The 26304-nt window shown below is 36.9% G+C and overlaps 1 protein-coding gene across 1 annotated transcript in view; it reads right to left on the minus strand.

Moving 5' to 3' along the window:
- The window catches only part of BTBD10 (BTB domain containing 10), an 81744-nt gene that overhangs the window by 30554 nt on the left and 24886 nt on the right, over window positions 1-26304 (minus strand). Inside the window, exons 2-5 of the mRNA XM_007955340.2 lie at window positions 24405-24601; window positions 20425-20710; window positions 8978-9080; window positions 7026-7146 (exon numbers count right to left, since the gene is read on the minus strand). Coding sequence (XP_007953531.1) covers window positions 7026-7146; window positions 8978-9080; window positions 20425-20710; window positions 24405-24601 — 707 coding nt within the window. The remainder of the gene's footprint in view (window positions 1-7025; window positions 7147-8977; window positions 9081-20424; window positions 20711-24404; window positions 24602-26304) is intronic.

Raw genomic sequence — 26304 nt, forward strand, 5'->3', positions numbered from 1 at the left:
GCTGCCAAATCCAATTACATATCTCCTCTAGTCTAAACCTTTCATGGCCTCTACTACTTTAGAATAAAAACCCAATATCCTCAATTTTGTCTATAAAGGCCTATTATGGGAAATAGGAAGTTACAGATCAATGTGTACAATCTTTTTTTTAAAAATTATATATATATATGCATGTATGTATGTATGTATTCAGAGAGACAGAGAGAGTGCATATAGTTCTATCTTGAACTTCAGACATGCATTCCCAACAGACCCACTCAACATTTCCACTTAGATGTAAAATAACTAGCTAAAATTTAATGTGTCCAAAATCAAGATTCTAAATTTCTGCTCCCAGGAAGACTCCTTCATCTCAATTAATTGCAATTCCATACTTCCAGTTCATTTAAGTCCTCTTCTCTCCTTCCCATTCCACAATCAACAAACAAATCCTGTCAACTCCACCTTTCAACAGGTCCAGAATCTGACTACTTCCTACTGCTTCCACCTTGATCCAAGCCATCATCTCTTACCTGGATTACTGCAATAGCTTCCTAATTGATGTCTCCGCTTGTGTCTTAATACTCCTCTTGGTCCATTTCTAACACAGTAAGTCAGATCAGGACTATAGCACTGGATGACTCTATACTGAATTCTGTGTGAAAAGAGCTCTCATAAAATGGTATTGATCCTATCACTCTGTTCAAAACTATCCAACGGTTTCCTATTCAGAGTAAAAGCTGAAGACCTTCTGTAAGGACTCCATTTGACTTAACTACTACTCCGTTACAACTCTGATCTCATCTCCTACTGATACTGATACCTCACTCACTCCACTCCAATTATAACTGGCCTCTTTGCTGTTCTCAAACATATCAGGAAAGGTCCTTCAACACTTGTATTCATTGTTAACCTCTTCTTGGAATTTACTTAAATTCGCCGGTCTAGTGATCTTCTATCACTGGCTACTCTAGCTCTTGTCTCTACTTTTTTTTTTGCCCCTTTTTAGTGTTTAATATAAAGAGCCATGGTGGTGCAGTGGCAAGACATTCAGCTGCTAAATGAAAGGTTAGTAGTTCAAACTCACCAGGTGCTCTGCAAGAGAAAGGTGTGATAGTCTGCTTCCATAAAGATAAAAGCCTTGCCACAGCCAGCTACCCAGAGGGAGCGAGTAGATGGACCTGTGGGCTCAAGACCATGGTCACAGGGGACATCAAGCTCAATTGGCATAACATACTACACAAAAACATTGTTCCACATCCTACTTTGGCAAGTTGCGACTGGGATCTTAAAAGCTTGCAAGCGACCATTTAGATACAACGATGGGTCTCTCCTCATCCAGAGCAAAATACAATGAAGAAAATCAAAGACGCATGGAAACAATTAGTCCAAGGGACTGTACTCCATGCAATCCTCAGCCTATATGACTATGAAGCCAGAAGAACTAGATGGTGTCCAGCTACCACCATCAACCACTTGGAGGGAGATCTATGTAGGAGATCCTGGATAGAGTGGGAGAACAATGTGGAACAAAACTTAAAATTATTTAAAAAAAAAAAAAGACCAGGTTTGCTGGTCTGATAGAGCCTGGGAAAACCACTGAGACTGTGGCCCCTAGCTGCCCTTCAGGTCTGGAATTGAACCCATTCCTGTGGCTTCCAGCTGAACAAAAGACAGGCATATGAGCTGAACATCTACATTAGGTAGATATACTCCTTGGAGAATCAATCATGAGAGAATAGAAGGGTTGTGTATACACAGGGAGACAGCTCAGGTGGCAGGAGTGCATGGGAGGGAAGGACAAAGGGATGAGATGGCTATAGGGAGGAAGTGGTAAAGGAGAGCTGTTGCACTATGGGAGACTGCAGTTAATGTCATGAGACAAAGTGTATGTGAACCGCTGCATGGAAGATGAGTTTACTCTGTAAACTTTCACCCAAATCACAATGAAATTTTTTTTAAAAAAGACAACAGCCTTGGAAACCCTTTGGGGCCATTTTACAATGTCCTATAGGGTTGCTATGAGACAGAATCAACTCAATGGCAATAGCTTTAGCACTTATTACCACCTATCATTCCCATTCTTTGCAATGTTGTCCATAATTTGTTATGATCCATATAGTCAAATGTCTTTGCATAGCCAATAAAACAGAGGTAAACATCTTTCTGGTATTCTTTGCTTTCAGCCAAGATCCACCTGACATCAGCAATGATATCCCTTGGAATTCCTGAACACTTAATTGGGTTTATGAGGAACTTATACATAGGCCAAGAGGCAGTCTTTCAAACAGAAACAAGGGGATGCTGCAAGTTTAAAATCAGAAAAGTTGTACCTCAAGGTTGTATCATTTCATGTATTTACTCAATGTGCATGCGGAGCAAATAATCCAAGAAGCTGGACTATACGAACAAGAACACAGAAAAAGAATTAGAGGAAGATCTAATAACAAACTGTGATATGCAAATGATACAACCTTGCTTGCTGAAAGCAAAGACTTGAAACACTGATGAAGATCAAAGACTACAGTCTTCAGTATGAATTATACCTCAACATAAAGAAAACAAAAATCCTCATAACTGGAACAATAAGTAATATGATAAATGGAGAAAAGACTGTTGTTGTCAAGGATTTCATTTTACTTGGATCCAAAATCAACACCCATGGAAGCAGCAGTCAATAAATCAAATAATGCATTGCATTGGGTGAATTTGCTATAAAAGACCTACTTAAAGAATGAAGATGTCACTATGACAACTAAGGTACACCTGACCCAAACCATGGTATTTTCAATAGCTTCATGTGCATGTGAAAGCTGGACAATGAATAAGGAAGACTGCAGAAAAACGGATACATTTGAATTGTGTGTTGGCAAAGAATACTGAATGTACTACAGACTTCCAGAAGAACAAACAGATCTGCCTTGGAAGAAGTACAGCCAGAATGCTCCTTAGAAGTAGGGATGGCCAGATTTGATCTCCTGTACTTTGGTCACATTATAAGGAGGGACCAGTCCCTGGAGAAGGATGCTATGCTAGGTAAAGTAGAGGGTCAGCGAAAAAGGCGAAGAGTCTCAGCAAGATGGACTGACACAGTGTCTGCAACAATGGGCTTAAGTACAGCAATGACTGCTGAGGACTGGGCAGTGTTTCATTCTGCTGTATACAGGGCTGCTATGAGTTGAAACTGACTTCAATGGCACCTAACAACAACTACCTATCATACTATAAGAAGCTCTGGTAGCACAATGGTTAAAGCATTCGGCTACTAGCCAAAAGGTTGGTGGTTTGAATCCACCAGCCACTCATCAGAGAAAGGTGAGGCAGTCTGCTCTAATAAAGATTTAAAATCTTGGAAACCATATGGGGCAGATTTACTCTGTCCTACAGGGTAGCTATGAGTCAGAATCGACTGACAGCAGTGAGATTTTTTTTGTATAATATCATTTATTATTTGTTTACCTTATTATCTGTCTTCTCTAACAGAATATAAGTTCCAGTAGAATAGGAAGTTTTTCCTCATGTTTACTTTGCAGAATTTAGAAAAATGCCTGATACAGAGTAGATAGTCTTTAAATATTTGTTCAATGAATAAATTTGCTGTCTCCTTCCTAATATATATGACCTCATTCCTCACGCAAGTATCGTTTCTGCTGCCTGGCAGAGTCAATTTCTTCCCCTCTTTGTCATTCTTTCAGGTCTTAGCTTTAATATCACTAAATCAGATAATGAATTTGCCCTTTACTATATACTTCTCATAGGATCTGATTTCTTCACTGTTATTTTCATGGCTTTAATTACTTGTTCAAAGTCTGTCTACCCTACTAGAGTATATACTCCATAAGGATAGGGATAATACCTGCCATGTTCATCACTGTATGTACTATATAAACTTGATTAAGGAGGAAAAAAAAAGAAACGTCAAGTTAAATAGTAAACTAAGAACACAGAGGTGGTACTTAGAAGAAAGACAGGAGTTAAAGAATTAAGAATCCTTAGTATATAGGTAATATTTGAAGTCATAGCAATTAATGACATCACATAGGATTTATAGATTCTGTAAGAGAGAAGGTAGCTAAGAATAGAACAGTGGGGTAAAACCATATTTAAAGGATGAAGGTCCATGGAGCAAGACAGAGGACAATAAGCAGAAGATCTACAAGAAGAATGTTAAAAAGCCAAAGGAAGAAAGAGCCAAAAAGAAATAGGTAACTTAACAGTGAAACCTAAAGAAAATGACTTTAAAGACAGGGAAGCCAGAATCCCACTAAATATAACATTGTTCAAATTTTTCTAGACAATCCAACACAAAAAGATACGAAAGTATTATTTAAAACATTGTCAATTAGCTATCAAGAAATATATGAGAATCAAATGAAAGACTATTAAAAATAAACAGGGTTCTGGTTAAATATAAATGTACAAAATTCAGTCACTTTCTTATATGTTAGCAGTTCAAAAATTTAAACACATTCCACACACAATAACAAAAATACATCAAAGAATAAATAAACCCAGAACAGAAACTACATGAAAAAAATGACAAAACTCTACCTAAAGAAGACAAAAAAAAAAAGCATAAATAATTGGGACGTCATGGAATTTGTAGCAAGAGTCAAAATAGTAAATAGATTAACTTTTCTAAAATTCAAAAATTTCCAATGAAATAACTTTTTTTTAATGTGCATTTTCTTTTTTAAGTTCTAGAATGGACATAAGAGCCCTGGTAGTGCAACAGTGAAGTGCCTGCCTGCTAACTGAAAGGCTGGCAATTTAAACCCATGCAGCTGCTTCACAGGAGAAAGACCTGGTAATCCGCTCCCATAGAGATTATAGCCTAGAAAACCCTTTGAGAAAGTTCAACTCTGTCACGTGGGGTTGCCATGATTCTAAACTGACTTGATGGCACCTAATAATAACAACAGAATGGGCATAGGTTAGTTAGATCTGAGTATGTCTGAGCCTGGAGATTACCAATTATGAAGAGGGAAATATTAATAATATTTGGGGTGAGGCAAGTGAAATAGGGCACTTAAAAAGAAACAAAACATGAAGGCATTAAATAATTTATCATTCAGCAAATATTTACTGAATCCTTACTATGTGCCAGGCACTACAAACGCAAAGTCAAAAAGGTAAAAGTCTTTGTCCTCAAAGTCCAAATTGGTTTAATAGCACAAACTAGAAAACAGAGAAAGAGTGAAAGTGAGAGAGACAAAGTGTGTGTGTGCGTGCGCACACGAGAGAGAGAAAAATAACAAGAACAAACATACAAGTGAGTCCCCTGTGTCTATGATTCAGTGATTTCAGAGGCTGAGCTCTCATTCTCAACAGGCCTGAAGAACTTAAGTTTTTGGTCTTTAGTTGCAGTCACATTGGACTACATGGATGGTGCCTTTCTTCCTGGGCCATCTGAATTGGTGCTTTTTTCAGACTTTAAAATTCATTTTCTATTTCACCTTCACCCAAGGTCACGGTATTTTTTTTTTTTTTTTTTTGGCCCTAGGCCCTCCTTCCTGAGTTTAGTCCTGGTTCTCTAAATTCTTCTGGATTGTAGTGCTTACCTAAGAAAACAATGTGGACAATGAAGAAATGTATAGCCTGGTTAGAAACTACTACTTACTATGGATTTCCTTCCCTAGAAGTATATGTATGTATGTTCTGTGACAGACGAGTGAGAAGTCAGTTCCTCCACGTACCAATCTTTCTTGCTTCTCAATATGGCACTTCCTTCTGCCTGGAATATACTCCCTCTTCCTTCTCCTCCAGAAAGCTCTCCCAATACCTGACACGTGAGTTAGATATCACTCTTATATGCTCATTTAGTACCTATTCTTTAATATCACGGATATATACATAATATTATATAACTGTATGAAGCCAAAAAGCAAATTCACTGCCACTGAGTCAATTCCAACTCACAGTGACCCACTTTGGGTTTCTGAGGCAGTAAATCTTTATGGAAGTAGACTGCCCAGTTTCCTTCTGCAGAGTGACTAGTGGGTTTGAACTGCCAACCTTCTGGTTAGCAGTCAGATGCCTTGGGCACTAGACCACCAGAGCGCCTCATATATTATATATGTTGTTGTCATTGTGTTTTTAGGTGTTGTCAAGTTGATTCTAACTCATAGTGAACCTATATACAATAGAAAGGAACAGTGCCCAGTCCTGTGCCATCCTTACAATGTGCTTGAGCACACTGCTGTAGCCAATGTCAAGTCATCTTGTTGAAGGTCTTCCCCTTTTTCACTGACTCTCTACTTTACCTTCTCTAGGGATATCCTTCTCTAGGGATTGATTTCTCCTGATAACACAACCAAAGCACAAGAGATGATGCCTGGCCACTCTCACTTCTAAGGAGCATTTGGCTGTACTTCTTCCAAGACAGGTCTGTTTGTTCTTCTGGAAGCCCATGCTATATTCAATATTCTTCACCAACACCATAATTCAAATGTATCAATTTTCTGTGGCCTTTCTTATTCACTGTCCAGCTTTCACATGCATATGAAACAACCGAAAACACCATGGCTTGGGTAAGGCAAACCTTAGTCTTCAAAATGACATCTTTGCTCTTTAACATCTTAAAGAGGTCTTTTGCAGCAGATATGCCAATATAAAACATTGTTTGATTTCTTGACTACTGTGGTTCACACACACACACACACACACACACACAATGATGGGATTCAATCCAAAATCTTAATGACAAGTATTGTTTTTGAGAATTACTTATAACTTCCATACAAAATTATGGATGATCTGATCTGAGGAATGAAGCCAAACTAGGAGATAAAGACTGATCATAAATGACAGAGGAAATAGTCAAGGCAGAAATCTTGAAGAAAAAAAAAAAAAAAAAAAGTTTAAAAAGATGTAGAAAATTGCACAAGGAGCTTAAAAAAATCTCTGTAGACTTCCACAAACACTCTTCAGCATACTAGAATATTTTACAATTTAATTTAAAAAATATTTGTAATCTAAGTAGATAATTTTTCATTCCAATATATTATAGCTCTAAAAAACACTCACACACAAAACACCATACTTACTGAGATCTCTACATTTAATAGTACTATATTCAAAAGAGATACAAAGATAGTCACATGCTTCTCTCAATTCAGGAATAGATATGCCATCAGGACAACGGATTATTCCTGTCTTATAGTAATCCTGAAAAATAAAAAATAAAGAATACATAAAACATCTAGAGCATGAGATAGTCAAAAGTTATTAAGGTTGGACTGGTAGCATTTTCATAAACAGTGGGGCTCTGACATCTCAGGAACTGTGGATTTTTAAAGTTAGAGGAACCTCAGTTTACCTAAAAACATTTTACAAATACAAATTTAGTCCCAGATAGGTTCACTGACTTACCCAGTCTTACAATTATTTAACAGCAGAGATAAAATTGAGACCCAGTTCTCCTCATTCTTTATTCATCTCCTCTCTACTGTATCATGCTAACTAATACATATTTCTCCCACTAAAGTTATTTTTTTACACAACTACCATTTTTTTTAATAAGTAAGTTGTATAATATATTCTAAGTTACCTTAAATATCACCTAGAGAATTTAACAAAAATTAAGGTTTTTCATAAAGAACTGCAAAGTCATATCCAAGTACTGAAATATGTAAAACCAGATGTGCAATTAAGTTATTCATCCTTCAAGTACTATACTTTGGTGTTTCCCATATTACTACAAACAATCAACAGTGATTATTTCAAAAATCTTATTTAAAAGTTGTCAGTCCTCAGAGTTATAGATAAGGTACTCTACAGCTTAGTCATATAAAGCTTTCTTACTATTAACCCCATAAAGGACTAAATGGAAGTGTGGTCAGCTGCAAGAGCATTTTCAATATGCTTTTAAAAAAATGAAGACCTATCTCAAGCTTCCTGAGGTCCAGAGCCACAGCAACACAAATTTCTACTGTTGCTACAATAGTAGATGTCTGCTGGTGCTTCTCTAAGTTCTAGCAACCCAATCAAGATCAACTACTTTTCTTCTCTGTCTTCTACCTCAGGTTTCTCTCTCCCTTCTTCCTCCAAAACACTAAGGAAACTATGTTTCCAGAATATGGTATGAATTGTCTGTCATACACTGTAATTCAAATCTTTATCAATGAACTGAAATTACAAATACAAATTGTGTAATGAGCAAAAAAAAAACTCAAACTCTTTGCTGTTCAGTCAATTCTGACTCATAGTGATCCTATAGGATAGAGTAGAACTGTCCCATAGGGTTTCTAAGGCTGTACTCTTTACAGAAGCAGACTGACTCAACTCTCTCCTGTGGAAAGGCCAGTGGGTTAACAGCCAAGTGCTTACCACTGCACAATACTTACTGAGATTTCTACATTTCATAGTACCACATTCAAAGGAGATACAAAGATAGTCACACGCTTCTCTCAACTCAGGAACAGGTATGTCCTCAGGACAATGGACTATTCCTATCTTATACAGGGCTTCTAAATTCTGTAATAGTAATTCAAACAGTCCTCAAAATAAAAGATTAAAACCACACATTAAAAAAAAAAAAGTTTTTGTTAAAATATATGTTTTAGAGGTAATTTTTTAAATGTTCCTAAGTTTCCATATTGCTGGTTACGTGCAATAAGATATTAGAATCCTAGTAACCACATTCATTCTCAGATTACAAAACTGATCAACTTATTGTATTTAAGTGAATTAAGGAGGGAGGAGTACTATGTGCCAGAAATGTCACTATAAAATGACTTGAAAGAACTGCATATGCAGACCTAAGAGATCAATCAAGCCCTACCTAGCATCTTAAAGGTCATAAAACTCATTTGTTTACATCATATAATCGTTATAAATTAAAATAAAGATGAATTAAATACTATTTAAAGAAAAATTATATCCCACATACCTTCAAGAGATATACACATAGAACTCTGCAGAACTCTGCTTCTAAGTACTTACCAAGAAGGAGTCTTATAATTAAGTCAATACACATAAAAAACAAATACTCACTCACCAGAATAGCTCGAAACACAGTAGAGCCAATTCCCTCTGCCACCTCATACTCTCCCTTCTCATTTGGACGTGTAAAGTTATGTTCTCTGCCAGAACCAAACATCCTATGACAGCAAATAGAGGAGTGATACGTCAATAGGGCACCTCCTCTCTCCAAATAATGAAAATCAATTTCATATGCAAAGGTGAAAGGAATAATAATTTAAGCATTAAACTGTATCATTAAATTAGCTCATGAATATCTAGCAGAATTTACTCTGGCAAACAGTGTAAATAAAGGAATATTAAAAATAATTCCTTTTTATTAGAAATGTCATTTGACCCAGCAATTCCATTACTAGGTATATATCCTAAAGAAGTGAGAGCCATGACAAGAACAGATATGTGCACACCCATGTTCATCACAGCACTATTTACAATAGCAAAAAGATGGAAACAACTTATGTGCCCATTAATAGAAGAATGGATAATAACCAAACTATGGTACATGCACACAATGGAATACTATGTAACACTAAAGAATAACACAGAATCTGCAAAACACTGAATAACATGGATGAACTTGGAGGATATTATACTGAGTGAATTAAGTCAATCACAGAAGGACAAATATAGTATTAGTTCATTATTGTAAAAAGTCAAGAAAAGGTTTATATATGGAAAGAAACTTTCTTTGTTGGTTACCAGGGGTGGGTAAGGAGGGAGGGAACACTGGGGGGAGAAAGAAAAAAAAAGCATTGACCCATGTCACTTTAGTTTTCCATATTTCACCGTACATAAATTATATTTCAATAAAGTATATTTGAAAATGAAACAAAATTCCTTTTTCATAAGAACAGTAATACATAGATTCCCTATAGAAACTTTAATAAGCTATAATAAAATTAAATGATAAAATTCAGAAGCTAAGAACTTTTCATCTCCTTCTCAGAAAGAAAGAAATCAATCAATCTAGGGGAAAAAGTGATTTTTATACTAATCTTATCAGAAAGCAAAAAGGTAAACCAAACACATTATCTGTACCTTTCCCTTAAAACCACTGTCTTCAAATGGGCAAGGCTGTGGTGGTTTCTTGACCACATCCAGCTACCCGGAGGGAAGAAGGACTTGGACCTGTGGGCTTGGGACCATGGTTGCAGGGGACATCAAGCTCAATTGGCATAACATACTACACAAAAACATTGTCCTACATCCTACTTTGGTGAGTAGTGACTGAGGTCTTAAAAGGTTGCAAGCAGCCATCTAGATGCAACGATGGGTCTCTCCTCATCCAGAACAAAGAAAAATGAAGAAAACCAAAGACTCATGGAAACAATTAGTCCAAGGGACTAGCAGACCATGCGATTCTCAGTCTGTATGACCATGAGACTAGAAGAACTAGATGGTGCCTGGCTACCACTGTCAATTATTTGGAAAGGGATTAGTGCAGGAGATCCTGGATAGAATGAGAGAACAATGTGGAACAAAACTCAAAATCATTAAAAAAAAAAAAAAAAGAGAGACCAGGTTTATTGGTCTGATAGAGGCTGATGAGAGCCCTGAGATTACAGCCCCTGAGACTATAGCCCCTGGTTACCCTACAGGTCTGGAACTGAAGTCACTCTTGTGGCTTCCAGCCATATAGACAGGTATATGGGGTGAACATTTACATCAGGTACATACACTCCTTGGAGTGATCAATTGATCAATCATGAAAGAACAAAGGGGCAATGTTTGTAAAGGGAGATAGCTAGAAGGAGGGGCAAGGAGAGCATGGGAGAGAATGACACAGGGAAAAGGTAACTACAGTGAGGAAGTGGGAAGAGAGCTGTTATACTGTGGGGGACTGCAGTCAATATCATGAAACAATGTGTAAGAACTGCTGCATGGAAAATCAATTTGCTCTGTAAACCTTTACCCAAATCATAATAAAAATTTAAAACAAAACAAAAACCACTATCATCATTATAAAATTAATGCTATAATGCCACAAGTACAACAAACTAAACTGTGAAAAAGTGGTTAGGTTGTTTTACTTCATAACCTTAATAATAAATTTAAGAAGTCTTGCTCAAAATTCTTATACTTGCATCCTAGAGTGAAGAACAAGCAATGAGGACTGGGTAGAGAAAGTGCAGAAAGGAATAAAAGTGTGAAAAAGGGAATAAAAAGTTTATATAAATACCCAAAATACACTTAACATTAATTATTTCTTAATACTAATTTTTATATTAGAAAAATATAAATGGATTTGTTTTTTTAAGTTATGTTGTTGGTCCCTTAAGAGTGACTACTTAGAAAAGTAGTAATTGCAAAATATGTCCTCTACAATATAAAAAGTTTAATGAAGTACTCCCAAGAAAATATAAAAACTGTGATTATTTAAGAAAGCTGAGCCTATGAATTCAATAACACTCCATCCCCAAAGTAAATGTGGTTGATCTCTCAACAATTTCCCAATTTAAATGATTTTTCGCTGCTGTTGTAACACAGAAACAAAGCTTTTTTATTTCAGTTTCCAGAAGAATGCCACCTGCTTTTTACTGTTTCCATGAATCATGTATCATCACCAATGATACACTGTAGTCAACTGACATCAAAAAAAGCCTTCACTGGTTTTTAAAAGACAGGCTTTCAGGAATCAAATGTCATGCAATTTTTTCAAATACTTGAACTTTTTACAAAAGGGGAAAGCTATTCTTTTCAGATCAATATGGGTAGTTAATAAAAAGAAATTCTGAAGAAAATGCAGCTTAACAGTTTGAAGCAACATTTCAACTATCTACTTTTTATTGCATCTTTCTTAAAGTTTAGGTAAAAATATAATGTATTATTAACAGTGTCAAGCCATCCTACTAATAGCTTCCATCAATAACTTCCCCTACACTACAGAAAATAACAGAAAAACCTACAGTTCAAGGATTTTTTCTTACAGATATAAAGTCCAGTGCCACTGTTAAAATTATAGCTATTCTAAATGTGTTTGTATCATAATGCTAGCATTTATTCTATATTCTGAGACAATGCCAAATCTCTTTCTCTCTCTCACAGATATACCAAAAAGTTACTCATATGCAATCTAGAAATAAAACAACTTTTTACCTCATGTAAACTTCTATTTCATCTGTATGTCCTTTCAAGTTGTATTAAAGTGACAAGGTTACTGGATTCAAAATGGAGTCTCATCACTGATCACCATGCTATTTCCTTCTAGCACCTTAGCACTGAGAAACTAGGTACAGCAGTTTGAATTAGGGATTCTGGTGTTATGAACAGCTCACTGAGTCAGAGTGCACCAAACTCAAAGAGTAGAATTGGAAGGAAGAAAGGGACAAGTGGAGAAAAAAATAACAGGATCAAAGGATCTATCCTGCAGAGTGCCGACAGGCTGCCAAGAAAGGCCATGCGAGACCTCCCTGGATTAAGAAGGAAGACACCACACCAGCATACCAGCGACCACACCAATATATCAGTGATCACCCCAAGGATCTACCTTCAGCACCTCATTCTATCGGTAACTTGGGTCAGCTAGGTGCAAACGGCATGTCCAGCGCCACTGAAACTGGAGTAGAGAGTCCACTGGTGCTGCAGGAAGGCCCCTACAGCGGGTCACCAATCAGGCTTGGGTCAGCTCAGTGGCACCGAGAGGCCTGTGCTTGACTTTATCGGTGATATTGAGACCACAGATTACTAGCAGGCACTTTCCTGACTCCAGTGTCACTGAAACTGAGAGGATCTATGGCGCTGCAGGTGAGCGGATCCACGGGGAGCTCCCACAGTGGATCGCGGTCTAGGCCAGTTGGGCCAGGGCCATGAACAGGAAGGCCAGGGATAGGAGCCCCCGTGACAAATCACAGAGCTGGGCAATTGTCTTGGGTTGGCTTTTTGGCACCAACTGCAGCGGGTTTTTGTATGTGTCTGAGCCTGGCGAAAGGCGGTGACCCCCTAACAACTGGAGTCTGTGCTGAAATTGAGCTGCAGGACTGTGAATAACAGTACAATGTTATCATTAGCAGCCTGTCAAAGCCCTAGAAACTGCCTCTACCAACAGGGAACTTCCCTTCTCCTGATCTTCCACTCTTGCCTTCTCCACCAGTAACTTCACCCATCCAATAGAACAAACCACATTCAGCCACCATAATACCTCCCGGTTCGAACTCTAAACCCTCTTGATGACAAACAGAAACCAATATCCACATTCCACACAGTGATTCCACCATCACAAAGAAAACTGCAGAGCAACCCAACATACCTGAATTATTAACTAAAAAATAAAATACACCAGCTTTGCCTTTTCAAAATATTCATAAAACCAAGACAAAACAAATCAATACATAACCAACAGTTACAAGACAAAATGTCTAGGAAACAACAGGCAAGCTCAAATCAACAACAACAAAAAAAGGACAAGGCATTAGAAACAAAACCACAAACAAAGGTCTCATTAAATATGGAGGAAGAGGAGGCAATAGAATTATCTGAGAAGGAATTTAGAAGATATGTTTATAGAGCTTTACAAGAGCCTAAGGAAACCCCAAACAGAAGCCAGGAGAACACAGACAGTTCCCTGGAAGAACTCAGGAAAATCATTCAAGAACAAAATAACAAGATTAATGCACGATCAGATCTCATACAAAAACAGCAGTTAGAGATCCAGAAGATGAATACCAAAATTACAGAATTACACAAGACAGTAGAAGCATAAAAGAGTAAGTTAGAACTGGCTGAAGAACGCATATCTCAACTAGAAGACAAATCCCTGGACACTAGCTGTGCAAAGAAAAATCAGAACAAAGATTTAAGAGAAATGAAGAGAACCTAAGAATTATATGGGATGACATGAGAAGAAACAACATGTGTTTCACTGGAATTCCAAAACAAGAAGAGGATGAAAAAACACTGAGAAAATTGTGGAAGACCTGCTAACAGAAAACTTCCCCCATATCATGAAAGAAGAAAAGATGTTTGTCTAAGAAGCTCATAGAATCCCACACAAGATAGATCCCAAGAGAAAAACACCAAGGCATATTACAATCAAAGTCTCCAAAACCAAAGACAAAGAAAAAATTTTGAGAGCTGCCCAGGACAAAAGAAATATTACTTATAATAATCAAACAGTTAGGCTGAGCTCCAATTACTCAGCAGAAACCATGCAGACAAGAAGGCAATGGGACAGCATATATAAAACACTGAAGGAAAAGAACTTCCAACCAAGAATCCTATATCCAGCCAAATTATCCATCAAATATGAGGGCGAAATCAAGGCATTCTCAGATAAACAGAAATTAAGGGATTTTGTGAAAACCAGACCAACCCTACAAGAAATGCTTAAGGAAGTCCTTCCAACAGAGAACCCACAACAAAGATCAAAAAATCAGGATATGTGGCATCAACACTAAAACAAAATCAGAAATAGAAACTCAAAATAAGACCATAAAATATTGTACACTAAAAATCAAGGAAGTTAATCAGCACACAAACACAGCAACTAACCTATCAGAGGGAATAAAACTTCTAGGTACAAACTTCCAAATGGAGAGGAGAACAGGACTATGTTTTCATAGTATGCATTGTTCTAAAAATGCAGAGACAAGAATATACTCCAAGGTAACCACAAAGAAAATTAATAATCCCCCTAAACAAATCCAGAAGGAAGAAAAACATACGGTTTTAATAAGCACAAAACCAACAATAAAGAAGGGAGAAAGCAATAGCCAACAAACTTAACTCAGCACAGAAAAGTATATGGACCAAGGAAACACCAACAACACGACAAAAAAACACAACAGAATGACAACAATCAATTCACACCTATCACTAATTACACTTAATGTGAATGGACTAAATGCATCTATCAAGAGAAAGAGAGTGGCAGACTAGATAAGAAAAGAAGACCCAACAGTATGCTGCCTCCAAGAGACCCACCTTAGACACAAAGGTAAAAATAAATTAAGTGTTAAGGGATAGAAAAAAATATACCAAGCCAATGGAAACCAAAAAAGAGCAGGAGTGGCAATATTAATTTCTGATAAAATAGACATTAAGGTGAAAAACATCACAAGAGACAAAGAAGAATATTATATGATGCTGAAAGGGTCAACTGATAAAGAAGATGTTACAATAATAAATATTTATGCACCCAATGAAAGTGCTCCAACATACATGAAGCAAATATTAACTGAATTAAAACAGGTAACAGACAACTCTACAATAGTAGTAGGAGATTTTAACACACCACTTTCAAAGAGGGACAGGTCAACTAGAAAAAACCTCAACAAAGATACAGAAGAGCTCAACAGTACAATCAACCAACTCGACCTCATAGACATATACAGAGCATTTCACTGAACAAAAGCACAATTCACATTCTTCTCCAGTGCACATGGATCCTTCTCCAGAATAGATCATATGCTAGGATACAAAACAAGCCTCAATAAACTCAAAAGCACTGAAACACTACAAAGCATTTTTTGGACCACAGTGCTATAAAATTAGAAATTAATAATAGGAAGAGCAAGGAAAAAACATCAAACATATGGAAGCTGAACAAGTCACTGGTCAAAAACTACTGAGTAACAAAACAGATAAAAACTGAAATAAAAAAACTCCTAAAAATAAATGAGAATAAAGATACATCCTATCAAAACCTATGGGACACAGCAAAAGCAGTATTCAGAGGACAGTTTATAGCATACACCAAAAAAGAGGAAAGAAACAAAATCAACACTCCAACTCATCAACTCCAACAACTAGAAATAGAACAACAAAAGAATCCTACAGTATCTAGAAGCAAACAAAAAGCAAAGAAATAAATGAAACAGAAAACAAACAAAAAAAAAAAATAGAGAAAATCAACAAAACAAAAAGCTGGTTCTTTTGAAAAAATTAATAAAATCAATAAACCATTGGCAGATCTAACAAAAGAAAGAGAAGATCCAAATCACAAGAATTGTAAATGAAAAGGGTGTCATCACAATGGATCCAACTGAAATTAAAAAGATACTAACAGAATATTATGAAAAACTGTACTCCCAAAGATTTGAGAACCTAGAAAAGACAGGCAAGTTTCTAAAATCACAAGACCTACCTAAACTATCCCACTCAGAGACAGAAAACTTGAACAGACCTATAACAAAAGAAGAAACTTCTGAATAGGTCATAAAAAAAACCTCCCACAAAGATAAGTGCTGCTGACTCTGATAGCTTCACTGGAGAATTTTATCAAATAATCAGAGAAGAGTTGACACCTATGCTACTTATGCTATTCCAGAGCATAGAAAAAAGATGGAATACTCCCAAACTCACTTTATGAAGCAAGCATAACAGTAATACCAAAACCAGGGAAAGACACTACTAGAAAGGAAAACTATAGACCAATATTCCTCATGAACATAGATGCAAAAATCTTTAACAAAATCCTAGCCAACAGAATCCACAAAATATCACAAAATAATACAGTCAGACCAAGTGGGATTCATACCAGGTTTACAAGGGTGGTTCAACATCAGAAAAACTGTCAATGTAATCCCCCACATAAACAAAAGAACTATATGATTATATCAACTGATGCAGAAAAGGCATTTGATAAAATATAACATCCACTCCTGTTCAGAACTCTCAGCAAAATAGGCATAGAAGGGAAATTTCTCAACATAATAAAGGGTATATATGCAAAGCTAACGGCCAACATCATTATTAATGGAGAAAGACTCAAGGCATTTCACTTACGAACAGGAACCCAATGGGGAAGCCCTCTATCACCACTTCTATTTAACATTGTTTTGGAAGTTCTGGCCAGGGCAATAAGCCAAGAAAGAGAAATAAAAGGCATATAAATTGGCAAAGAGGAACTAAAACTATCTCTATTTGCAGATGATATGATCCTCTACATAGAAAACCCAAGGGACTCAATAAAAAAAACTACTGGAACTAATAGAGAGGTTCAGCAAAGTGCAGGATACAAGGTCAACATACAAACATACATACATCAGTTAGATTCTTCTACACCAACAAAGAGTCCTCTGATAAAGAAATAAGGGAAACAATACCATTTACAACAGCTACTAAAAAGATAAAATATCTAGGAATAAACCTTACCAGAGACACAAAAGACCTATACAAAGAAAATTACAAAACACTGCTATAAGAGACAACAAGGGCACTACATAAATGGAAGAACCTACCTTGCTCATGGATAGACAGACTGAATATTGTGAAAATGTCAATACTAACTAAAGCAATTTATACATTTAATGCAATCCCGATCCAGATTCCAACAAAATTTTTCAAGGACATGGAAAAAACAATTACTAACTTCATATGGAAAGGAAAGAGACCTCAGATAAGCAGAACACTTCTCAAGAAGAAAAACAAAGTGGGAGGTCTCACACTCCCAGATCTTAAGAATTACTATACAGCCACAGTAGTCAAAACAGCATGGTATTGGTACAATGACAGACAGATAGACCAATGGAACAGAATCAGAAGTCCAGATGTAGACCCATTCATCTATAGCCAACTGATCTTTGACAAAGGCCCAAAACCCATTAAATGAGGAAGAGACAGCCTCTTTAACAAATGGTGCTAGCAAACTGGATATCCACCTGCAGAAAAATGAAACAAGACCCATTCCTCACCCCATACACAAAAACAAACTCAAGCTGGATCAAAGACTTAAATGTAAAACCCAAAACTATAAAATTCATCAAAGATAAAACAGGAGCAAATCTGGGAGCCCTAATTTACAGCATAAATAGGCTATCAAGCATAACCCAGAATGTGCAGGAGATAGAAGAGAAGCTAGATGACTGGAACCTTTTAAAAATTAAATTCTCATGCGCATTGAAAGACTTCATCAAAAGGACAAAAAGAGAACCAAAACACTGGGAGACAATATTTGCCTATGGCATATCTGATAAAGGACTTATCTCCAAAATCTACAGAAAACTTCAACACCTCAACACCAAAAAGACAAATAACCCAATTCACAAATGGGCAAAAGACTTGAACAGACACTTCACAAAAAAAAGATAGGCAGCCAACAAACACATGAGAAATTGCTCACCATTATTAATCATTAGAGAAATACAAATCAAAACAACAATGAAATATCATCTCACTCCAGCAATAATAACAGAAAATAACAAATGCCGGCGAGGTTGCAGAGAGATTGGAACTCCTGTGCACTGCTGGTGGGACTGTAAAACGGTACAACCATTGTGGCAAACAGTATGGCGTTTCCTTAAAAAACTGAAAACAAAAGTACCATTTGACCCAGCAATTTCATTACTAGGAAAATCTCCTAAAGAGGTGAGGGACAGTGCACGGACAAACACATGTACACTATGTTCACTGTAGCACAATTCCCTATAGCAAAGAGATGGAAACAATCTAAATGCCCATCAACGGATGAGTGGATAACCAAATTATGGTACATGCCCACAATGGAATACTATGCTAAGTTAAAGAACAAAAAGGGATACGCGAATCATCTCACGACATGGATGAACCTGAAGGACATTATGCTGAGTGAAATAAGTCAATCACAGAAAGACAAGTACTGTATGAGCCCATTACTGTAAAAAGACAAAAGAAGGGATTGCTTGGGAAAGGGAACTCACTTTGTAGGTTACTAGCATGGGGAGGGAAGGGGAAGGATTAATTTCGGACTAGTTGGAGCCAACATGCTGACGCGGGTAGGGGGAGGGATATAAGGAAAGGATCTGTGACCACCATGATAACATTAGGAAATGGGAGGACACCGAATTGTGCACATAAGAGATAGACGACAGATGCTAATACCAACCAATGTGTCCACAAGACTGTATTGCCATTAAGGCCAAATACCAGTCTACAGATAAACACCTAAACATCTGAGAAAATCAGACGGGGGACAGTGAACAGAAGAATACTCTAGAACAAGGATAGATTCAGCTGAAGCTAATCTTGCACAGACACCAGTGATACAAAATACCTGCATTCCTTACAGAAACAGTAAGACAGATATAGAGGAATCCTTCACAGACAACCAACACCATGGAAGAGAGATCCAATAGATCTACCACCTCAGGACCAAAGTACTGGGGGACACCAGCCTCAATTGGCACAACCAAATACATAAAAGCCTTGCTCCACATCCTACATTGGTGAGTAGCAACTGGGGTCTTAAAAGCTTTCAAGCACCATCTCAGATGCAGCTAACGGTCTCCTAGCATCAGAAGCAAAGAAGAATGCAAAAAAACAAGGGCATTTGGAAGCAATCAGCCCTAGGACACGACGGTCCTCGAGACTAGAAGAACTAGATGATGCCCAGCTACCAATGTCAACCACTCAGGAAACGATCAAATCTGGAGATCCTGGATAGAGTGGGAGGGAAAACATGGAACAAAATCCAAAAACTCAGTAATGACCAGAATTACTGGTCAGAAGAAATCTGGTGAGACCCCCAATACCATGGCCCTGGAATACATTCTGCACCTGGAATAAAATGCACCCCCAGGAGCTGGCTCTCAGTCCAATAGTTAACAAGATGTACACGCAGACCACTCAACCCAAGATGATGTACCTACATACTCTATGGTAATACATCCCTTAGAGTAATAGCCCACAGGACACCAGAGGACCAACACTCAAATTGAGGAAATGCAAAACAAACAGGAGTGCATAAATATGAGGGGCACAGGGGAAGGGGTACAGGATATGGAGGGGAGAAGACTGAGTTAAGGTTGGACACGGTAAATGGGGAGTGAAACTAAATGTACACGAAATGTTGAATGTTAAAACAAGCTCTTAAAATAAAAAATAATAAAAAAGTGAACAAAGATATTGATTTTATAATTAAAAGGCATTTGATGCTAGTTTTAGACATACTGGAAAAATTAAGTCTCGACTGTCTATATCCTCCTGAGATTTTGGTTCCCATAACGGTAAACTTTAAATTAATCTACTACTCCAAACCAGCACAGGTTAGATGATGACTATTACTTCTATAATTCTACTAATACTACTTGTTATTGGAATTCCTTTTTATTATGTTTTTTTAAGTGTCTACATCAAAATGACAATTCATGCTGACTTTATAGCTGACCAAACTTTTTTCTGTAAATAGTGCTGATACCTTTCTGTATTTGAAAGCCAAGTACATGAAATTATAGTATCACTATTAAATTCACCTTTTTAGATTCAATCTATGGTTTCAACCTATAGAGATCTTTTGGTATCCTGACTTCATTAAGTAACATATTTACTATTTCTATTGATACTGCAAAGAATGTCAGAAATAAAACCAAGGTCAAGGACTTGCTCTATTAACAGGCAAGGAACTTAATCTCCAAAGCTCCATTCTTTTGAATATAAAACAGGAACACTATCTTAGGTTAAGGATTTTACTATAAACCTTAAATGAAAGCTAAAATAATAGATGTGAAAATATTATATAATTAGTAAAACAAAGATTACAATGATACAAACCTGCCCAACATTGTATTTGGCTGTGCAGTAAAAATGGATGGGTCTACAACAAATCTAGTATTATCCACTATTAGTGTCACTCGTTCTGATGTTCTTACATTCCGAGCTCCTTCTTTTGCATTTTCATATACAAATACCATCTCCCCAGAGGTCTTACAGCTACCATCTGAACTTGACTGACTATTGTTTCTGCTGCTGTTTCCAGTACTGCTACTAGAACCATTTGGGGATGGTTTTTGAGGACGAGGACTGCTTGGACGAGAGGAACTGTGATCTTTTTCTCGTTCTGAAATAGAAAAATGTAAAAAAAAGTTGTCTTTTCCATTAAAGATTCAAGATCCATATATGACTTTTTAAATGTTGATTTAAAAAATTGTTTTATATAATGCTATCTGATTTTTTACTTCAGATAAGTATTTCTGTAGAACACCATAAACATTATTTCCCAGGAATGAAACCCAAAACATCAAAATATTTCCTAAATCATAAATCTTTGTGGACGTTTAAAAAAGATGTTTTGTAGATTGAGACTAATATTAATGTTAAGGTAAATTTTATGTTATCATTCTACTTAGAAATATATATATAAAAAAAAGAACCACATATTCTCACAAGCCAAATAAATATTCACTGAAAATTAACAAAAGGTTAAGAAGAATATCAATTTAAACTATTCTAAACACTAAAAGTATTAATACTTCTCTGAGAACACAAAGTATAAACTTTGGAACCTCATTACGTTAAGAAGGCCATTCCAAAACCTGCAATTTACTCACAAAACGAAGGTTCAAAAGGATGAAAAAAGAAATTAAGAACTGTAAGAAGTATTTACTTTTTCAAATGATTTTTAATTTCTACCAAATAAAGTAGCTTTAATATCTGATAATACACTACTTTTTTCTCATTCTCACTTTTGCTGAATAAAGCACTGCTATAAGGAGCTCTGGTAGCATAGTGCCTAAGGCACTTGACTGCTAACCAGAGGGCTGGCGGTTCAAACCTACCAGCCACTCCTCGGAAGGAAGGCTGGGCATTCCTACTTCCACAGTGATACTGCCTCGGAAACCCAAGGAGGGGTCGCTATGAGTCGGGGCCAACTCGATGGCAAATAACAACAACAACAACATATGCTTTATAGGGTTACATAATTATTGTCTATAATTTTAAAAGATCAATATATTGTTAAAATTCAGAGAATTTCCTTTAGAAGGGGAAAGAAGAAATAAAAACTAATATTTTGTGATAAGAAGTTTCCTCAAGAGGTAAGAGTGCTAACTTTAGAAGGTGACCTAAAAAGATACCTGCATCTTACCAGTTTCATCAGCTTTTGCCAAATTCTTCCATGACTCAGGCTATTTAGAATGCTTGGTACAGCTTTACTGATTATATACGTAAGTTTGCCATCTCCCCAGAGATACTCTAACATCTCCCTTTTATCACCTGTTTCCACAATGCTGGTAGCATCCCAAACGCAAAATTCAGTAAAGTAATAATTTATTACAGTATCCTATTTTCCTCCCAGATACTGAACTTTGCATATAATTATCAACTACCATTTATACTTTTGTTGATTTTTGGTTTTTAAGTATTAGTCTGATTTCAAGGACCTACTTAGACATTGACAACTTCTCTGCATAATTAGATGTTTACCTGTGTTATACTGACTATGCAAAGGTGCTTGACTGTGTGGCTTAAAACAAATTATGGATAACACTGCAAAAAATGGCAATTCCAGAACATTAATTCTGTTTATGTAGAACCTGTACAACAGGCAGTTGTTCAAACAGAATAAGGGGACACTGGATAGTTTAAAAATCAGGAAAGGTGTGTGTCAGTGTTCTGTCCTTTCACCATACCATTCAATCTGCATGCTTACCAAATAATCCAAGACTGTATGAAGGCTTCAGTCATGTTGTCAGGACCATTCCCTGGAGAAGGCTATCATGCTTGGTAAAGAAGAGGGTCAGCGAAAAAAGGAAAGACCCTAAACAAGATGGATTGATAGAATGGCTGCAGCGACGGGCTCAAGTATAACAAGGATTGTGAGGATGGCACAGGATTGGGCAGTGTTTTGTTCTGTTGTACATAGGGTCGCTACGAGCCGGAGCCGACTCAACAGCACCTAACAGCAACAACAACATATGAAGAACACAGCATCAGGATTGGAAGAAGACTCTTTAACAACCTATGATAAATCAGATGACACATCCTTGCTTGCTGAAAGTAAAGAAGACTTGAAGCAGTTACTGATGAAAATTAATGACTGCAGCCTTCAGTATGAATTATACTTCAACATAAAGAAAACCAAAATCCTCACAATTGGACCAATAAGCAACATCATGATAGATGGAGAAAAGACTGAAGTTGTTAAAGATCTCATTTTATTTAGATCCACAATCAACACCCATGGAAATAACCATCAAGAAATCAAATGATGTACTGAACTGGGCAAATCTGCTGCAAAAGACCTCTCTGAAGTACCGAAAGGCAAAGATGTCACTTTGATGGCTACCATGCGTGTGACTCAAGCTATGGTATTTTCAAAAGCCTCATATGCACATGAAAGGTGGACAATGAGTAAGGAAGACTGATGAAGAGCTGATACATAGGAATTATGGTGTTGACAAAGAATATTGAATGTACAGTGGACTGCCAGAGGAACAAACAAATCTGTTTTGGAAGAAGTACAGCCAAAACGGTCCTTAGAAGTGAGGATGGCAAGTCTTCATCTCATTACTTTGGATATGTTATCAAGAGGGACCAGTCTCTAGAGAAAGACATCATGCCTGATAAAGCAGGACATAGTGAAAAAGAGGAAGACTCTTAGAGATGGATTGACACAGTGGCTACAACAATGCACTCAAACATGGCAATGACTGTGAGGATGATGCAGGACCAGGTAGTGTTTTGTTTATGGGATTGCTATGAGTCAGAAGCGACTCATAGGTTCAATGGAACCTAACAACAATTATTTATACTTTTGCTGATTTTTGGCTTGTGAGTACTAGTCTGATGTCAAAGACCTACTTAGATATTGACAACTTCCCTACATAATTAGACCCTAATATAAATTATTCTGATTTACAATAGACTATCAAAAATTACCTCACATAGAAGTCAAAGCATTTAATTTGCTCCTTCCCGGGGGGGAAAAAATCAGCAAACTCATACTGCTTAGACATCTCTGCTTCAGACTATATACACCTGGTACTTTAGTCATACAATGTATTCATGTAGGGTAATAAATTTCATTTATAGTAATGAGCAAGAAGAGAAAAGATCTCAACTAGTTGTTAAGAAAGTAAAATACTTTATACCTTCCCTTTCATTTTCTGTTTTTATTATTAAATTTGAAATATTACCAAAAATCAAAATAAATAACTCCATACTACTAGTTGGGAGCTCTGGTAGCATAGTGGCTAAAAGCACTTGACTGCTAACCAGAAGGCTGGCGGTTCAAACCCACCAGCCACTCCTCGGAAGGCAGGTTGGGCAATCCTACTTCCGTAGTGATACTGCCTTGGAAACCCAAGGAGGGGTCGCTATGAGTCGGGGCTGACTCGAAGGCAAACAACAACAACAACAACAACATACTACTAGTTATTCTAGGTCTCACTTCCTTTGTTGGTATGATTAAACCAGGGATTACTTTGAATAATATACTATACTATCAACTATTTTACTATAAACCACCACTTTATATCTCATAAGATGAGTCTATTTGAAAGAAAATTTACCTATCAGTTTTAAAGGTTTTTCAAATTTCTTCTTGTATAAGACTCCCACACGCTTAAAAAATTTATCTTCAAGATCCATTTAATAAGCTGTTTTTTTCACAGCAAGAATCAAGGTTAAGCTAAAACAGAAAACCCTGACTAGAAGAAACTAATTTTACTCTGAAGAATTAGGTACTATTCATTGTCAATACTATTTTTAGAAAGTTAAGTGCATATTTTTAAGAATTGGGAAGGTTTACATACCAACGTGGTGCTGTCGTGTTGGAGAAGTAACATTTCTAATACAAGGAGTAAGCTGAGACTCTGTTCTTTCATGAGATGAATCTCGTGATCTGTCACTTGACCTTCGTCTATCTCTTGATCTCTCGTGTCCCCCACTAGCACCATGTAGACTCATTTTGGTGTGGTTGACGACTCCTTTAGCAACACGCGAGGGAGTACTGATAAATTAGGGGGGAAAAAAATTAACCATGAAAGGAAAACATAAGATAACAAATACTTTTAAAGAAACACTTGATTAACATAAAGCCTCTAATACTTTGAAGCATGAAAATCAAATGCTACTTTCTAGTTCTAAAACCTAGTTTATAGCTAGGGTTTATAAATTCTGGAATAATATGTCTTTAAAGATTACATAATACAACTCAGTGTTTTCTCTTAATGAGAAAACTAAAGCCCAGAAAGGTTAAATGATATTTGACTTAGTAGTAGAAGTAGCAGTAGCTACTGCTCTGTCATCACTGTAGCAGAGATCATCCAGAGCTCCTAAATATTACTCAAATGTTCTTTTGATTCTCTGATTGTGAGAGAAAAAAAATTAAAATGTTCTGAAAAATATTTCTCTGAAAAACTTGAATTAAATTAAAATAATTTAAAACCATCGGTAAACCAAAAAACCAAACTCACTGCCGTGGAGTCGAATCCAACTCACAATGACCCCTCCTATGTAGAGTAAATTTACTCATGTGACAAGAACAAGTGGGAATGCTAATTAAAATATTCTAGTTCATATAATTAATTCACACAATTATTTATTAAGCTATATGCAGCACAGTGCTATGCTAAATGCCAACAGAAAGAGAAGCTCCCTCAAGGATCTGATGATCTAAGTGTACCAGTACAAAACCAAAACCAAACCCACTTCCATCCAGTCAATTCTGACTCACTGCAACCCTACAGGACTAAGCAGAACTGCCCCACAGGGTTTCTAAGGCTATAAATCTTCCTCAACTCCCCCTCAACCCCTGACCCAAGACTGTAAATCTTTAGGAAAGCAGACTGCCTCATCTTTGTCCTGAGGAGAGGCTGGAGGGATAAAATGGCCAACCTTTTGGTTAGCAGCCCAATGCTTTAACCACTGAGCTCCTATAATGTACCAGTAAAACATAAAAATATGAAAATTTAAACAAAGACTCATTCCAAATATAAAACGACTAAATATGTCCCAACTATATAATTAGTAAGTGAATGACAGATGATAAATGCTTCAGAATCTCAGAGGAAGAAAACATCACTGTAGATCAGCATTAGTCACTGACTGAGTAGGCTCTGACAGATACCAAAAAACCAAATCAAACCCATTGTGGTTGAGTGGATTCTGACTCATAGTGATCCCACAGCACAGAGTAGAACTGCTCCATAGAATTTCCAAGGCAGTAAATATTTATAGAAGCAGATAACCACATCTTTCTCCAGTGGAGAGGCTGGTGGGTTCAAACTGCTGACCTTTCAGTTAGCAGCCAAGCACTTAACCACTCAGCCACGAGGCCTCCTAAAAAACAGATAAAAGATTTCAATATTGGAATACATCGCAAATAAACCAAACCAAACTCACTGCCACTAAGTCGATTCTGACTCATAGTGACCCTATTATAGGACAGAGTAGAACTGCCCAATAGGATTTCCAAGGCTGTAAATACTTACTGAAGCAGGCTGCTAGGTTTGAACCACTGACCTTTTGGTTAGCAGGCAAGCGCTTAACTACTCCACCAAAGCTCCTACACTGCAGATAAAAAACAAAAATGAAAGAGCCACACCTAAGAAAATTTGCAAATTGCCTTATATACTGTGGTTCCTAGGAGCTCTGGTGTAGTTAGTGCCTAAGGCATTTGACTGCTAACCAGAAGGCTGGCAGTTCAAACCC

Source organism: Orycteropus afer, unplaced genomic scaffold (genome assembly GCF_000298275.1).
Source record: "Orycteropus afer afer isolate SDZICR_OR568_19922 unplaced genomic scaffold, OryAfe1.0 scaffold00014, whole genome shotgun sequence".
NCBI classification, from domain to species: domain Eukaryota; kingdom Metazoa; phylum Chordata; class Mammalia; order Tubulidentata; family Orycteropodidae; genus Orycteropus; species Orycteropus afer.